Source organism: Telmatherina bonti, assembly GCF_933228915.1.
Source record: "Telmatherina bonti genome assembly, chromosome: 21".
In the NCBI taxonomy this organism is placed as follows: Eukaryota; Metazoa; Chordata; class Actinopteri; order Atheriniformes; family Telmatherinidae; genus Telmatherina; species Telmatherina bonti.
In genome coordinates, this window is record NC_136630.1 from 9,419,393 (window position 1) to 9,437,808 (window position 18,416).

Genomic DNA, 18,416 nt, shown 5'->3' on the forward strand with positions numbered 1-18,416 from the left:
GACATGGACATGTTGAGTTGAAAGCAATGAGCCTGAATCATTGATGAAATTAAATGTAATTGACAGACAGCTTTGGGAGTCTGCTGGCTGATTCTGTGGGGTTTTTAGACAACTATAAATTTTTTTTCCACTCACTGCTCTCTGTGGGTGCCCATTGATGTGAAATATTGAAACTGACCAGTGCACACACTGCATCTGAGCGGGATGGGTCCAGTAGGATGAGACAGTGCACTGACTGTGTATAACAAGTTACCTTCTGCAGAACCACAAACAGGGAAGTGAAAATCCTCTTCGCCCACCATAAAGCTTAAGTCTGCAAATACCCTGTTGCACATGTGTGTATGTGTGTCCGCACACCTGCATTTTCATATCTTAAACTTGCACTGCATGTACCAACCTACACAGCAAGTGTGCGTGTGTGCTTTTTCAGGGCATCAGGCTCAGCCCATAGCGGGGAAAACATTGCATGTGTGTGTGCTGCTTCAGAAGTGTCAAGTCTGTGATAAACTCGCACTGATCTGTCAATCCAATCATGCCCTGGGAGTGAGCTTGTGGCTGCACATGTCAGATGAAGCTACAGGGGCTGTCATGACTCAGTCTCAACAATCTCGGTAATGCGCATGCCTTGGTGTGCACACATAAACAAACACACACCTGACACGGGGCCAATGATTGACTGCTCGTCACCTGAAGCTCTCTGCAAGTACTAAAAAATGTGCGTGCAGTTAAATGTTAAAGTTAAAAAAAACTGTTCATTTCTTTTTGATTCAAACCCTGACAGGTCTCAGATGTCAAATGGCCTCTGTGGTTGTTCACGGTCATCTTAAGGACAGGTCAGAGGATGCAAAATTCCAAAGCTTTTTAAATACACCTCAAAGCTTTCCCAACAATCTGTAGTCACAGGCACCACTTAGCAGCTGCCAAACAATGAAAAAAAAAGTTTTTTATTCCCACAAAGCGAGAGAACAGTGTATGAAGACAGCAATGATTTTTCCAAGATTGTTTCTCCAGTTTGTGATGGAAGAAATGGTCATTGACAGGAAGACTGGAGGTGTAGCTGATGGGGGTGTTCTGGCAGGGTTGCTCAAACAGCAAACATGCATATATCAAGTATTCACAGTGATTTAACAGACTGAAGTGGAGTTGGGCAGTTTTCTTTTGTTCAAGTATAACCTTAAAAGAAGAATCATTTTCAGCATCCTCATAAATTCTTTTATTGACATCTTAACAAGCTGGGTATATTACAAAACAAAACAAAACTCTGAGTACTAATCAGTTTAAAGTTTTATGATACAGTTGGGAAGCACAGGAGTGGTGCAATCATGTTGCGGACTTATGCTGCCACCGGAGGCATATGAGAGATTTAAAGCTTAAGAGACATGAAATTGCAAAGAATTTGGTGGTAAAATATCAACATTTCTGTCTATGCACACCAAGTGTGATGCAAAGTTGTAAATAAATGATAAAATTCTAAAAGAAACTCGCAAGATGGATTCCACATCAAGCCACAACAGCAGTGCACTGAACCCGCATAAGAAAAGACCGGAGAACTTGGAGAGTTTGACTGTTGAATCCAGGATCTGAAGCTGGAACAGGACCACTTCAGGATGGAATTGAGCATGTTGATGGGACATCTTTACTATTACTTCTCTCGACCATGATGATACAAAGTTGAAAAGAGCAGCAAAGTCATACCTGCATAGTTTGCACCCGGTGATCTATTAGTCAACGCCCCTTCGCTGACTGGTCAATTATATGTCTGTTGGATGCAAATATTAAGAAAAATCTACCTCTGTTTGAAAAAATAAAAGTAGCAAAATTGCTGGAAAGAATTTCATTACTGATTAGACATGGACTCGATAAAAAATATTACCATGCAAATGATTCAAATGGGATTTTCAGAGTAGGTTTGCAAAGGCCTTTAGAAAGAATGGATTCATTTAGGGCAAATTCACATCAGCCTTTTTTATTTAAATCCCAGTCCATTTGTGTGGAAAGTCTGCTGTTTGGGGAATTCTTAATGTGCCAAACAAATTCTGATTCGGAACAAAGAAGCAGACTCGGTCTGGCTACAGACACAGGTCTCGGTCCATTTCAAGCGTACCAATTACAGGAAGTGGACTACAAAAATAGTCACGTTCTGCATTTGGTGTAGTGTTGCATTGTGGGTAAATACATAATGTTTGGGTTAAGAGTCCTCTGCCTTGTCTGTTGTTCATATGAGTCCATTGTTGAAGTGTATTTCTGCAGTATACTTGCATAAAACAAAATAAAAATCCCACAACAGAGATAGTTTCGTCTCCATGGTTGCAAGGGGAGGAAACAGTTTTCTTCTTCACATGAGTCGTGTCCTCTCTTTTGCTAAATACTAGTGCAGCCTTTGGTGAGAATGGGTATATATTATTCTAATGGTTTGGCTTGCTTGATCAAAGTGCAACATGAATGCAATCCCAGTCTGCATGGATACAACCCCCTTAGATCTGAGCCGGGTCCCCAATCAGGCCGAAACTAGCGGACTATCCTGATGTGAATGTGCCCTTAAAAACCAGCAAAGTCTTTATCAAATGATCTTGCTGTGAGTTAAAAAAAAAAAAAGAAAACAGATTATTTAAAAAAAAAAAAAAAAAAGACTTAATCTCAAGAAAAAAAAAAATCAAAACGGACTACAACACGAGAAGCACGGAGTGTCCAGAATCTGTGGCCAAATCAAAATTTGACAACGTCCACACCTCTACAAGTGCTAGAAGCTTTTTTGCAGGAAGAAGATCCATCAAACCAGAACGGACATGTTGGCTACAAAAGCTGCAACACTTTCCGACATTGGTGTTATTTATTGGCTCTTGCTAGATTCTTCTTTGAGCAACAGAAATTGATCCTCTTTAACCCTTTAGTGGGCAAACAAAAAAAAAAAAAAAAAATCATATTTGGTCACTTAACTGGACATTAAAAATGCCACTGTATACTTCTCTGTTACAAGAGTCAACTTTCTCCAGTGTTCATAAGAAATGAGCCTGATATGTAGAAATTACTTAAGAGAGCATAAACACTTACAAATCTGTGAGAAAAGAGTCCATGTAAGACAAACATCTAAAGCCTTGACCTTGTTATGAATCTGTAACATGAACAACAGTAGTCCTCGCGATGTTTCCATCGTCCTGGGTGGTTTCCAAGTCTTGGGTGAGTACTTTCAGAGCTAGGGATGCTCCTGGGAAATGCAGCGTCGGAGACGTTGCTGCAGGAGTAGCTGCTGTTGTAGATACTGACAGTCACACGCGCTCATATGGTGAAATGCCAGCCCTCACTCAAACACACACAACTCTCCCAGCAGCCTGCGTGTATGTTGAGCATGTGTGGCATGTTAATGTTAATACAGGGCATGTTTCCATCAGACCTGCAGAGCAACAGCCTCCCGCCAGGCTCTCTCTATAATCTCAACTTGTGTGCGTATGCATGTGTGTGTTCCAGCACTTGTATAATCAACTCAACATGTGCCACAGGCTATTTCTGCTCCCTTAAGTTGTCAACTTTAATATCTTACCCTCACCCTCCTCACACACTTCCATAATGAGCTCTAGTCTACCATGTTATAAGATATTGTCGGTTAGGTTTTCCTGTTTATTTCTATCTGTCTGGCTCAGTCCTGCTGAACAGGTTTGGCTTTTGTATCAGGTTATTTCACTTTAGAATCTAAAGATGTTGGTGAATATTAAAAAGAAAAAAGACTTTGGCACTACAATAATCTGTTTTCAACTTTGTCTTAATGTGTGTGTGCAATGCAAAGCAATATGTGAATAGTTTTAAATCAATTTTAATCACAAAGATTGGATCCTAAGAAATGATTTATAGGACTTTAATAGCATTTTTAGTCAAAGATGAAATGCCAGACTTTATTACTTCCTCCTTCTGGATAAAGAGCAACTGAAACAATATTATCAATACTATTAAAGGTATATTGAACACATAAAATGCTTCAACACAGTAAACACACAAACTAATTTCATCTCACTTAATCTACAGTCTAGAAATAGACAAGAGAAAAGAGATCTTAACAGAGTAAATCACCTTAAATTAGTTGTATCTTATGACTGATTATGCCAACACCGCTGTCAACACGGTTACTGCTGAACAGAAGCCATTTATTTGTTGGCCCATATGCAGCTTGACTTATCACCTGAAGGTATAAATCGATAAAATTAGATAAAAAACAAAAAACAAACCAAAAAAACAAAAACTCTGAATGATTTCATTTTAAGTTATCATTCATTCATTTATCTTCCTAACCGCTTAAGTCAATTCAGGGTTGTGGGGAAGCTGGAACCTATCCTAGCAGTCTTTGGGCGACAGGCAGGGTACACCCTGAACAGCTCGCCAGTCTATCGCAGGGCCACACAGAGACAAACAACCACTCACATTCATTCCTTTGGGCAATTTAGAGTAACCAATTAACCTAACATGCATGTCTTTGGACATGCATGTGGGAGGAAGCCGGAGTACCCAGAGATAACCGACGCATACACGGGGAAAACATGCAAACTCCACACAGAAAAGCCACAGACCAAACCAGCGACCTTCTTGCTGTGAGGCCACAGTGCTATCCACCATGCCACCGTGCAGCCCATTTTAAGTTTCGTAAGTGTCAAATTATTGAGTGTGATCGGTTTTATCGAATCTTTCCTAACCTCGCCGAAAGGTGCATTTTTCATAAATATTTCAAGTATTCATGCATTTGAAGCTTTATGTGAAGGTTGCAGTTTCACAAAGCACAGTGAGTTTTATCGTGTGTGACATTTAAGGTTTCCTTTCTTGATTTTAGGAGCTTCACCGAGTGTTACACACATACAGTCTCTTAAGAGTGCCCTTAGTTAAAGAAAACTGTTAAGAAACAGTGATTTGTATGCTTTTACAGGGTTAAAAGTATAGAATTTCTATGGAAGCTTTCACACTCATACTGAATATGTGTTAGAAGAATGGAAAAAGGGAGGAAAAAACAAAGCAAACTGGTTATTTTATTTAAAGGTTGGCAAACCGACTGGATTTTGGCTGAATGTTGATTATTTCAGCAGGTATTTAAATCTTGATGTTGACAGCAACGTCCTCCTTTTAGCATAGTGGCACACCACTGCGTTGCGGACAATCGCCAACAACTGATCAGGCAGCTCTCATGGTATGAAAAGAAACTGCAAACTCTTTGAAAGCACACAGCTTTAGAAAGTAGATCTGACAGCAAACAACCATCCATTTTTATCTGTCTATCCAAGGTCAGGTCCAGGAGAGAAACCCCAACATTCCCCTCCCCAGCAACACTTTCTAGCTCTACTGGTGGATCCTGAGGCATTCCAGCCAGAAGGGACATATAATCCCCTCCAGCATGTTCTGGGTCTGGACCAGGGTCTCGTTCCTGATGGACGTGGCTGTCAAACCTCTAAAGGCAGGCACCAGGAGGCATCCTAATCAGATGCCCCAAATGCCTCAGCTGAATTCCCCTACTGTGGCTCAACATCCCCATACTATATCTAAAAGTGAGTCCTGCAACCCTTTTAATAAATACCTCAGAGTGTCTATAAACAGCCAGCTAAATCACAAGTAGTGTTCTGTTTAAAAACAGAATCAACAAATTGCATTTGTTGTATAAAAATAACCAACAGGAATTCACTGTCATTTGTTTTCTTCACTTGTTGCCACTATTTACAGTTAAAACTATCTTAAGTTGGGCCTGCCAGGCCTGACTGGCTTCCTCCCCCACAATGACCCAACTCATCACCAGGTGGTGATCAGTTGACAGCCACCCCCCCCCCCCCCCCCCCCCTTACCTGAGAGTGCAAGGCATGTGGCCGCAGCTCCAACGATACAATTACAAAGTCAATAATCGAGTTGCGGCCCAGGAAGGCCTGATGCCAGGTGTACATATGAACACTCATATGCTTGAACATAGTGTTCGTTATGGACAATCCATGATGAGCACAGAAGTCCAACAACAAAACATCATTTGAGGACGAGGGGGGCGACTATGCCTCCCAATCACTCCTCCAGGTCTCACTGTCATTGCCCACTTGAGCATTGATGTCCTCCAGCAGAACAAGGGAGGGTCTGCTGGGAACATCTGCCAGAGTCCCCTGTCAGAGCGAGTTTCAACTACCACCTTCAGCAGAGCTTCAATGATGTCCTGAGTGAGGCGGGGGATATTGAATCCGAATGGGCTGTGTTCCGTTGGTGAGGCGGGCAGCCAGAGCTGTGGCCATAAGGTCATTTGTGCCTGTCGTGGCGGTAATCTCAGAACTCGTTGGTGGACACCGACATTGAGGAATGCTGTCAAGCTGAAGGAGGAGTACTATTGGGCCTTCTTGGCCTCTGAGACTGTGGTGGCAGCTGATAGGTGGCAACAGGCTAACCGGGATGCGGCTTCAAAAACTGTGGCGCTTCTGACCTCAACTCAGGACACTGTGGATTGGTGGAGAGAATACTTCGAAGACCTGCTCAATCCTACCAGCACAACTTCCGATGAGGAAGCAGAGCTAGGGGACTCGGGGGTGGACTCTCCTGTCTCTGGGGCTGAGGTCGCTGAGGTGGTTAAAAAGCTCCTTGGTAGCAAGGCCCCGGGGGTTGATGAGATCCGCCCTGAGTTCCTTAAGGCTCTGGATGCTGTGGGGCTGTCCTGGCTGACAAGTCTCTGCAGCATCGCATGGACATCGAGGACAGTGTCTCTGGACTGGCAGACTGAGGTGGTCGTCCCCCTTTTCAAGAAGGGGGACCGGAGGATGTGCTCCAACTACAGAGGGATCACACTCTTCAGTCTCCTTGGAAAAGTCTATTCAGGGGTTCTGGAAAGGAGGGTCCATGAGGTAGTCGAATCTTGGATTGAGGAGGAGCAGTGCAGTTTTCATCGAGGTCACGGAAAAGTGGACCAGCTCTCTACCCTCTCTGAGGTCCTGGAGGGGGCATGGGAGTTTGCCCAACCAGTCTACATGTGCTTTGTGGACTTGGAGAAGGCATCCGACCGTGTCCCCCGGGGACTCCTGTGGGAGGTACTCCGGGAGTATGGGGTACGACAGGTGTCCAAGCTTGGTCTGCACTTCCGGCATTAAGTCGGATTCATTTCTAGTGAGAGTTGGACTCCACCAAGGTTGCCCTTAATCACAGATTCTGTTCATAATTTATATGGAAATAATTTCTAGGTGCAGCCGAGGTGTTAAGGGGATCTGGTTTGGTAGCCTCAGGATTTGGTCTTTGCTTTTTGTGGATGACGTGGCCCTGTTGGCATCATCTGGTCCAACTCTCGCTTGAGCAATTCTTAACTGAGAGTGAAGCGGATGGGATGTGAATCAGCACCTCCAAATCTGAGACCATTGCCCTCAGCCAGAATAGGGTGGATTGCCCTCTCCGGGTCAGGAGTGAGGTCCTGCCTCAAGGGGAGGAGTTTTAATATCTTTGGCTCTTGTTCACGAGTGAGGGAAGGATGTAGTGTGAGATCAACAGGCAGATTTGTGTGACATCTGCAGTAATGTTGACTCTGCACTGATCTTTTGTAGTGAACAAGGAGCTGAGCCAGAAGGCAAAACTCTTGATTTACCAGTCAATCTACGCTCCTACTCTCACCTATGGTCCTGAGCTGTGGGTCGTGACTGAAAGAACAAGATCTCGCATACAGGCAGCTGAAATGAGTTTCATCCGCAGGGTGGCCGGGCTTTCCATTAGAGATAGGGTGAGAAGCTAAGTCATCTGCTGCTCCTTTGCAATGAGAGGAGCCAGTTGAGGTGGCTCGGACATCTGGTCAGGATGTATCCTGGACCCCTCGTTGGTGTGATGTTCCGGGCACGTCCCTGTGGGAAGAGACTCTGGGAAAGACCCAGGACATGCTGGAGGGATTATATCTCTCGGCTGGCCTGGGAACACCTTGGGAACCCCCCAGGGTTGGCATCTGTGGCTGGGGAGAGGGAAGTCTGGGCTTCCCTGCTTAGGCTGCTGCCCCCTCAACCCGACCCCAGTTAAGCAGCTGAGAATGGATGGATGGATGGACTACCTTATGTTGTGACATTAATGAGAGCTTTTTGTGTTGTTTCAAGACATTCTGCTGTGCAAAATCAGCATAAGAAAAAGAACACATAATTACTTTGCAGTACAGCCTTAAAATTTCAAAGTAATGTGTGCAAATGACTTTATATCAAGCAATCCAAATGTTTTGCATTTTTAAAAGTGCTGCTTATGTTCAGACAGGAGGTAGAAAAAAATTAAAACATTTGTCTTTATTTAGAAAGAAGTTATCTTATAAGTCAGCTACCAAGTACAGCTTAGAGCTTTAATGTACTACAATGTTAAACTACAAACAATTCACAGGTCATTTTAACTATTTAACTACTGAAAACATCCCCTGAGTTGATCATATGACTTATGTTTACATGCAAGTCATTATGTCAGGTACACGTTGCATTCATGGTCTGACATAGGACTGCAGATTGAGCGTCAGTGTGGGTACTCACTCTCTACTGACAAAGTGATGGGCTGGCTGGTCTTGTTCTCTCCATTCTTGTCATTCACTGCCTGCACGTAATAGCGCCCAGCGTCCGGTGCCACAGTGGATAAAATGACCAGTGTGTTGTCCAGAGTAATTGCACTGAAGAGGAAAAAAATAAAACACAAAACAAGGTGAATGCACTGTTTATAAAATGATGTAATGATTGTGGGATTATCATAATTACTTTGGGGAGAGAAATCTTTGATGCTTCCGAATATTCATGTGAAACTAAAAATAAAAACACCAAGAGATGAGAGAGCCCTCAGAAAAGTTCTCTGGGAAAAAATGAAGGCATTTAGCTCCTTCAGAGGTTACAATCTCTAATTGGAGCTAAATATGTTTGAAGTTTATTTGTGTCCACAGTTGATCTCATCGCTGAAAGAGACATCAAACATTTTACCATTTTAATTACACTGTTCAAGCAGCATTAGTCTCATCGATTTACATTGTGTAAACAATGTGTAAGTGCTGACTGGGCAAGGCAGAAATATTGACATTTACTCCTTTCTCAAATATGGTCTTGTAGCTTAATAAGCCAGAGCTTTTAATTGGCTATTTGAAGCTCTGTACTTCCTGGAATCTTTCTTTTGGCAGCGGACCACTTTTGATGAGATAGTGTCCTAATTATCGGTTGCTGAAATGATACCTGAATAAAGGAGCGCTCAACCGTTTTTTTTCCATCAGGTGTCCCATGAACACCAAATTTATTGTTGTCTTTTCAAGCTCTCCCTTTGACTCTCCCTTGTCAAACATAGCAGCAGGTGAGGAAGAAATCCTTCACCCCGCTGCCTGATGTTACAGCTCTCTGAACAATCAATATTTTCTTATTATCTGTGCCTGGTCGCCAATCTAATACCGCATTCCAACTGGGTGCTGTCCTCCACACATCTTATCCATCTGTGCACTGTTATGATTTTCCTTTTACCCTGTCTATCTTTTCCACCAAATACTGGATGTGATCATTTGTTGAAGTGATATTTGGTTATCTGCCTTAAAAGACACCAAACTACTAAACTAATACAGTTTCAGGAAAAGAACTCATTACAACAGTCACCAAAGTAAAAATCTTTTTCACTGGGGGAGTTCAGGATTCACTGCAGTAAAGGAAATCATACATTTCTGTTTACCACCTACCTGCTGTACTGTCGGACTGAATTTTCTCTTTGATGCTTCCTGTAATGTCTCCAGAGCTATTATTAGTGCTGAATCTTTTTCAGGCCCCAAGCCAACTTTATTCATAAAGCACTTTTACAGTTAGTACTGACCAAAGTGCTGAACAATAAGAATAACTCATTCTTGTCAAAAAATAACCTGAGAGATATTGATATTGATTACAGTCTCTGCTGCTGATGGCTTCACCCCCTCTTGATCTTAAAAAAATTCCTCCCCCGTTTTGGTAATTTTAGCTTATGAGTTGCAATGTAACCTTTATATGCTGGTGAGCAGTGTCAGAAAACCCATTCTCCTCAAAGACTAAGAAAGAAAAAATAAATAAATACATTTTTAAAAAGAGGCAAAAAGTTGCTACTTAAAACATCTACAGAACTATTTAAAAGGCTAAATGTAGCTGCAAGGATGCAACAGCTTTTGAAACGCCTAAAACAGCAATACAGTAGCTAGCTAGCTGTGCTGTTAGCATTACGATATGAGACGTAGCTTCACAATGATTGATTTTCAAATGACAAAAAAATGAAAAAAGTAGCCCCAGTCACTGTTCATTTGGGATTCTTTCCACCTGCTGAGCCTCAAACGTTCTAACGGAGCAGGCAGTCCTCAACGGTGACAGCTTATGATCTGGGGTAAATATTTTATGCTAGCTTGGTGGAACAGTGACATCCTGGACACACAGCTATGAATTATGAATCTCTTCAGGGACACAGGAAAAAAGGAAGTGTCCAAGGAGCGGAATGAATCCCGGGTGACTCCTCCAGAACATTCTTAAATGTTGATGCAATCTGGCCTTAACTTTTTTGGCATGAAGTTAATTAAACAAAAATGTATGATAGAGCTAGTAGCCATAGCCTAGACAAGGCGGCCTTGGCTCTTTGAGATACCAAACAATGGGATAAAGTTTGAGCACCTGCTGACAGGATGTGATTTTCCTCCATAACACTACGTTCTGGGAGATCCTTGGGCTGACTTAGAGGCTGTTCCTTTTACAGTTCTGATCACAGACTGAAAATATTAAAGTTTTGGACTGAGATGATTATGCTAAAATGTTTAGCTTCAGCATTATGTAGCACACTAAACATTTTTAGGTGTGGTAAGTAAGATTATTCCAATAAAGAATAAACCCTTTTTCATATTCAGATTTTCTCAGATGGTGTATTATTTACATCCAGAATTAGACTTTCTTTCTACCAGTGTAACACAAGCTACAGTCAATTAAATCTTGATGATCTTGTACAGTCAAATGAAGAGTTTTCCATAGTCACTCAGACATCTGCCATTCCTTTTAGCAGACATTTCTTAATTAAATCAGTTGAGGAAATGTTCCTGTAAATACTTCACTAATTAATTCGTTACATATTGTGGGCATAGTTTCCTTTTAAAAATATCAGTCTATGAAGAAGCTGCTGAAAGGTTGGCGATTGCTGGGAGAAGGTTTGAGGAGTTAAAGTATTCATAAAGCTGTGAAACTTGCATGACTGGACCTCTCTTTAAATTCACTGTGGACAATACAAGCTGATTCAGTGCAGCTCCGTTCACTCTAAAAGCTGCATAAAAGTAAACTAACACAGCATTCCTGCTTATGATGTTAAAAGTAATGTTTCCTCTTTAACATTTTACCGTTTGAAGATCAGTTAATCAGCAACCGCGCAGTGGGATACACAGTAACAGAAATTTGACCTCTTGAGCTCTCACTGTTTTTTTTTCTTTTCCCAAAAGACCATTCAAAACTTAATAACCCAATCCTAACAGCAACCAAGCAAAGTTTCAACTAATATTATCCACAGCAAATTCAGATTTCATCGCTTATTGGGAGCAGGAGGCAATTTTTTCCCCTTGCTGGTTGATTTTAATGTGTTCCCCCACTGAGCTTCTCGCTCTCAGGCTGTAATCAGTGCTAGTGCAGTGGGGGTCGCACAAAACTTTGCTACACAGCTTGTTCAGCAGATCTAACTGCTCCCAGAGCTTGCTGGGCCTCGGGGATCAAAGACCACATGATGCTGGAAGAAAATAAAAGGAAGCCAATTATCCTGAATGGCTTTACATGTACATCAAGGGAGCAGAGAAAACAGATAAGGATTTGTTTTAAAAACTCATATAAAATTTGTTGGTTTTTTTTCCTGAAGTAATTTCTTATTTTCATATACATTTCTTCTTCTCTTTTCTCTGAATACATTCTGGCCATCCTTATTGAGCTCCCATCTCTCAGCGGCGCTGCGAGCAGCTGTCTAGAGCTCGCTCCTAACGACAGCTTACCGCATATCCGGCACGGTGAAGGGATTTATCAAGCCACAGAGCTGAGAAATTTGGACAAATCAGATATGTGTGAACATGCCTCCATCTCCATCTAGTTTTTTCTTTGTTTTTTTTTTTTTTGTTCATCCCACATCTTAGAAAGCTTTTTCTTTTTTATTCCAACCCAATTTCCTTTTCATTATTATTCTCAGCTAGAGCTGTGGTGCATCGGAGAGACTGGCCAGCTGCTCTGAAGCATCTCCGTGACATATGAAGCTTTTATACAACCACAGCTTTATTTGCAGCAAGAAGAAGCCTTATTCTCAGATGCAATTACTGCCTTGCAGGTCAATTTATTTATGTTAATCATGGGTGTATGACTTGCAGCCTTGCTGTGGCACTTTTATCATTACTGATGATGAAGATATATTTTTGACTGGGACAGAGAGATTGGGGATTTACTGCTATATTTGCCACTGGCTTCTCCCTTTCTCTAATATCCATTATTACAAATAAATTGAATTTCAGCTAAATTAAATTAACAATGATCCACAGCTGCTCTCTTTAATTAAAAACACATCGTCCCTGGACTCTTTCTTTGGAAACAGAGGATTAAGAGGATATCCTCCGATCTATTTCAACCACTACCTTCGTCAGTCTGTTTGCATGTCTTATTGTGCTAATCCAGTACTGACAGTGTGCTGGCCCGGCTCTAACACACACATTCACATACTGGAGTGTTTTGGCATCTGTCGCGGCTGTCCCTCTCTGCTGGGCCGTGAGGGGCCTAACCTCGCTCCGCAGCATCAGACCTACATTACATGCAGACAAATGGGCCCAGTTGGCTGATGGCCTCCCCCAGGAGAGCAGGAGAGGTCAACAGGATCAAGCAGCTCACATGGCTGGCTACAATATGTGTCAAACCAGAGGCAGTGGACAAATGAAAGCCAAAAAAAACAAAACAAAAAAAAGCCAGAGGAAGAGCATACAACAAGCCCTACTGCTCAGTAGACCTGTGATGAAAAACCGCAGCTCCTGGGGATGGAGGATGGAAGAGTGGGAGAGAGGAGACTGCTGCTCATGAAAAAAAGACACTTGTTTTCACACCGGGAGCATGAACTAGAGATTTGTGTCTCGCTCTTGGTCCTCTTTCTTCCAGCTGCTTTTGGTTCCTTAAGCTATCAGACAAGCAACATGAGAGAAGACTATGAAAAGGTGTCTTTAATACTTTCAAAATGCTGAGATTTATATAAACTCCAGGCCATTTCTCAAATTTCCTCATTATTGTTCTTGTTTTTTTTCTGATTCTTCCACATTTGCATCATTAGCTTTTATTGCATGATGTCAAATAAATACAAAAATGTTGCTAATTTGAAACTGTCTCCATAGAACTGCCGATCAGGGTCTTTTTTTTCTTATCAGTGTCAGGAAGTATCCTATGGGACTGCTTAGACAAGCTAGCAGTCACACCGCTAGCTCATGGTGCAACTGCTTGTTTGTGAAAGGCAACTCATTCAGAATACAGCATGGAATGAATGAAAGAAATATTAGCAAATAATTTAGGGATTCAGACAAAGGGGCAAGTCATGCTGAGTTGTGGCAGCATGAGGCAGATGTGCCCTCCAACTCATACCCTGATAGCACCAAAGATGCAGCAAACTAGCACACACAATAAAACATGCAGTACAAAAGACAGCAGTGATCTTTCAGGCGCTAAACTCCTGAATTTTTTATTTTTTTTTGTACCAGCGTTGGTCTTTACAGTTGCAACTTTCTGCAACTGAGCAAATTTGATTATCATAAAATGCGTAAATTAAATAAGATCTTGTGGACAAATAGATATTCTCCACTAGCACCTTCCTATGATGTCCTCTACTGTTTGATTTCGTGCTTGTGTTGTTCTTACTCATATGTAAGTAGTTTTGGAACAAAAGCGTCTGCTAAATGACTGTAGAATAGAATAGAATAGAATAGAATAGAATAGAATAGAATATTCTTACAGTGTGGCTTAAAGTGGCCTAATGCAATTGCTGTGTGGCTTAAGGTAGCTACACATTAATTAAGCAGCCTTAAAGGTACAGTGCACAAGAATTACTGACATCTAGTGGCAGATGTAGGTATAGCAATGACTACAATGGCCAAGCACGGTTGTAAAAGAACGGTGGCCGTCAGCAGCCAAAATTCTTACTGATAAACACCTTTATTGTGACTATCCAGTAGCCTCAGGAGAAGTGATGACTGCAACACATGCAATTTCTACAAAACTGTGTATACATGTCCAGTCTTCTAAGTACCTATTAATGCATTATTTAATTATTTATCAGTTTTAAAGCTCAGAGCGTTTCCCCTCAGAAACACAGAGTTGTTTGTCCATTTCGAGACACTGCTGTAAAAACGGTCGGATAAATATGGCACTTGCCATGAATGCGGATGCACTGCAAAAAGATATAAATGGCTCAGTTTGAAAGAATAATAATGCAAAAGTTGTTTTACTGAAGTAATTAGATACCAATACACAACACAATAACTGGTCCGACAGAGTACAGATAATACTTTCCATGACGAAGTAAAGGCTGCAACGATTTGTCAACAAAGTCGACATCGACAATGAAAATTCATCTACACTAAAATGAATTGTTGACGCATTGTGTTATAAACACGGCTTTGCTAATAAAACACTGCGCCAGGCAACTTAACGCCATTAACCAACCGCAGCTTTTCAGACAGTATAAGAACTCTAAACACCAAGCAATAACACAAAGCACCACCGGAAGTGCTGGGCGCGGTATTGTCATTTTGTGCAGTGTCTTTGTTTAAACAACGAAAAACAAATCGATGGCGGTGCAACCTATTTCCAAAGTTTGGGGATTTTTCACGCTAAACAAAGTGTCAAACAGGTGAACTGTGTCGTCTGCCATGCAGAGTTGGCGTACCACGGTGCACCCCGGAAGTCATGGTTTCCAGCATTCTGGATTGCAAAGTTAGCATTTGCGGGTAGTGATGTGATGTTGTTACTTCTGCCAAAGAGGTTATGTTTTTACCAGCGTTTATCTGTTTGTGTTCAAGATATTTAAAAAAAAGTTACAGAAAGATTTTTATAAAATTTTCAGGAGTTGTTGGAGATGTAAAAGGAAGAAGTGATTTCATTTTGGTGGTGATCCGGATCACCGTTTGGATTCAGGAATTTTTCCTTTTGAGGCAAATTCAGTATAGCTTGCATATGGCACTATTGCTAAGTTTGAATGTTTCAAAATAAATTAGTAATAAGCTGTTAAGCTTAAATTTATTATTCAACTGGTTCAGGAGTCATTCTTTTAACTTACTAAAGGACATTATGTTGTGACTGACTGGGAATCAGGGTGACACCCATAGGATGCAAATGAAGAGAGTGGGGTAAAACAGCTGGAGCCTGTAAAAAGAGCTGCGTCAACAAGCACAGATGGTGGGGCGTGACAGAAATAATCGTGATTAATCAACTAACCGAAAAAATTATTTACAGATTAGTCGACTATTAAAATAATCATTAGTTGAAGCCCTACTGATCATCTTGTTACAATGCCGTGTTCTGCAGAGATACCCTGAGTCCAGACAATCCTCCAGAAGTTTCTTTGCGAGGTACAACTGACTCCCCCCTTTTTCACTAATTTAGCAGCAAGCTTTGACAGCAGTAGTTTCCCAGTTTCCATCCATATTCAAGTTGGACTGGATGCACTGGAACACAGTCTATGGCAGGCCCTCCATGCAACTAATATGAATCAAAAGCTCCAATGAAGAGCTCACCTGGAAAAGGGGGATTGTTTCAACATGTGAAAACAACTCTAGTGCCTGTCACTGAAAACGATCAAACTTAAACAATTCCAAGACCTTTTCATGAAAAAGATCATCAGAACATTTAAAGAAATATACATTAGGATACACTGATTTAGGAATGCATGAAATTTCTTTGTCATTTCTACTTCTTTTTGACATCTGATCTCTTTTGACCTGTAGTTCAACGAGTTCATGACTAATACCAAACAGATGTAGGGAAACGCCGAGGAAGGGCTTGGCTATTCACTGGCCTTTGTGACTAATGGGGAATCCATAGCACACTGACAGGAGCCGAGCGTCACAGGCAGAGGCCATTAATTGATCAGCAGCTTCTGCAGATTACTGAAGCAAGCTACAGTGTGTGTGCACATCAGGAATGTCCTCCCACTGACTCCTCCAGGTCAGACTCCTCTGTGTTCTGTCTTAACCGACACTTCTACAAGGCTGTTTCAGTACGACGCAGATAAATCCATGCCAAAGTGTCAATAGAAAGTTTCTGGGAGGAAAAACAACAGGTAGCATGGACACAATTGTTGTCAGAACGAAACAGTAAAGAGGACAGCTTCTGCTGCTCTATCCAGAGACAGACTCACCCTCCAGCCAACAACCCTACAATTTCTGGCAAATGTGTTTACTGATGGATGCTCTGATTATACACCACATTAAGCCTCCAAAATAACACAACAAATCACAGCAATTGAATGGGAACGACCCTGTAATGCATTACTATTCAATAAGGGAAGAATAATGATATTTAGCGCTGAATGCGCTTTTCTTTTTCTTTCTTTTTGCATTCTGTTTTTCATCACAAAGAAGACCCGGGTTGAACCGCTTTATTGCAGGTTGTTGGCTGTATTTATATGCACATCAATGTTCCAGCTCCTTTTTAAAACACAGAATAAGACGATATTAACTGATAACTAATATTTCGTTCATTTTGCTGATGACATTTCAGAGAACATTAAAATTAATGAGTCATGCACACATTATGACCCGTTGGGAAGTTTGAACTTATTCAAAGCCTTAATTACGTCAACTAAGACATTAAACAAAGTGCTGGCAGACTATTTTTAGAACTCTTATGATAAGTGAGTATGTATTTCTTATAACAGTTCACTTAACATTATTACATAATTGTGATGTAAAGTCAACAGCAACGCTAAAGACCGGAGCAGAAACGAGCTTCATCTACAGTCTGTAGCAGAGAAACAGGAGGAAGAGGCTGGATAAGCTTGTAAGATGATAAAACTTCCAATATGTGAACGATGAATGATATTTTAGATCAAAACTAAATTTTGGGCTGTTTATTTCCGTTTTATTTTTTACTTTTTTATATTGGTATTGACTTCAGTTACCCAAATATTTGCTCTTAAGAAGAGGAAAAAAAGTGATTTTTCCATAATTTGTCTCATGTTTAATATTGCTTCTCTAGTTATGAACTAATCCAGATTAAGGTGATCACAGAATTCTGTTTACATGGCCAGTGTCTTACCCAGAATCATAATTAGACACAAGTCAGGCCCATATTGTAATGTTGCTTTACATGTTAATATATGTGGTTATCCGGTGGCACATCAGCACCGAATCAAACACGGACATGTTTTCGAACAGCGAAGAGGAAGAGCAAAGCGAAGACTGTCTGAGAAGAAGCACAACCATAAGTGAATCTGCAAGTTTATGGGCGTGCTGTCAGACAGTGTTTGCTTTTGCCAAAACCAGCAGCTGCACAGGCCACATGGCAGAGGGAGCGCTGTCACAGTTCCACACTGAGACGCTGCTTTGCCAGGGGTAATCTGGCAGCTTGCAACTAAAAACACTGTATTTATTAAGTTGCTGTGGATTTCCTTTCCACATCCAGAGCATCCAGCAGGTGTGCTGTGCTCATACACACCTTAACTTGTGTTGCTTTTGCATGCAGCATTTAGCAAAGCCCTGCTGCCATTGTAGAATGAAGTTGGAGTTTTCTACAGGCCAGTTTATGCGGATGTTCATGTTCAGTGCAGCTATGAACTGCTTGAATTGTATAGCTTTAGAGAAATATGTAGCTGAAAGGCACGAAACAATACTGCTTGTCCAATATTAATAAAACCCATGATGCTATATAACATGATAAAAAGTATACAAAATGTGACCCAAACAACAATAAAATAAAGTGTTAACAAAGTAATTGTTACCCATAGACTCAATCTTATAAAATGCGAGAAAACACTTCCTCTATCTTTAACAATCTCTCTGCTAGAGATGGACTTTCAAGGAAAAATGCCGACTGAATTGACTGAAAATCTTTCCATCGTTCTTTGAATACCGTTTGCTGCCGTATTGCAGGTATCTGGTGTTTGCCAACAATACATTTTTGTGCACAAACGCCGTCACTTTTCCCTCTAGTCTCCATTATTTAGCTGGAGAAATCACTTTCACAGAGATTTAGCAACAAGTCACTCGGTCATGGCTTTGATCTCCAGGTACATGTTTAATAACTTGTGACGATTACATACGACTCCACTGTCAGCGCTGTCACCGAATCTGTGGTGGGAAACATCTTTTCAACTTGCCAGCTGATCGTAAGGCTTACTTACAGTTTCATAAAGCTTATTCAGTCTTATGCTGATGTATTTTTCTGGATGAGATTGTAAACTCAGAGCTAGAAAATTCCACAAATTTAGATTTCTAGATGGACTTTCTGTTAGATGTT

General features: G+C 41.2%; 1 protein-coding gene across 1 annotated transcript in view; it reads right to left on the minus strand.

The window, feature by feature from the left end:
- Positions 1 to 18,416, minus strand: part of sdk2b (sidekick cell adhesion molecule 2b) — a gene marked incomplete at its 3' end in the record, with an annotated part of 102,176 nt that overhangs the window by 57,185 nt on the left and 26,575 nt on the right. Inside the window, exon 4 of the mRNA XM_079260372.1 lies at positions 8,475 to 8,608. Within this exon, the coding sequence (XP_079116498.1) occupies positions 8,475 to 8,608 (134 nt within the window). The remainder of the gene's footprint in view (positions 1 to 8,474; positions 8,609 to 18,416) is intronic.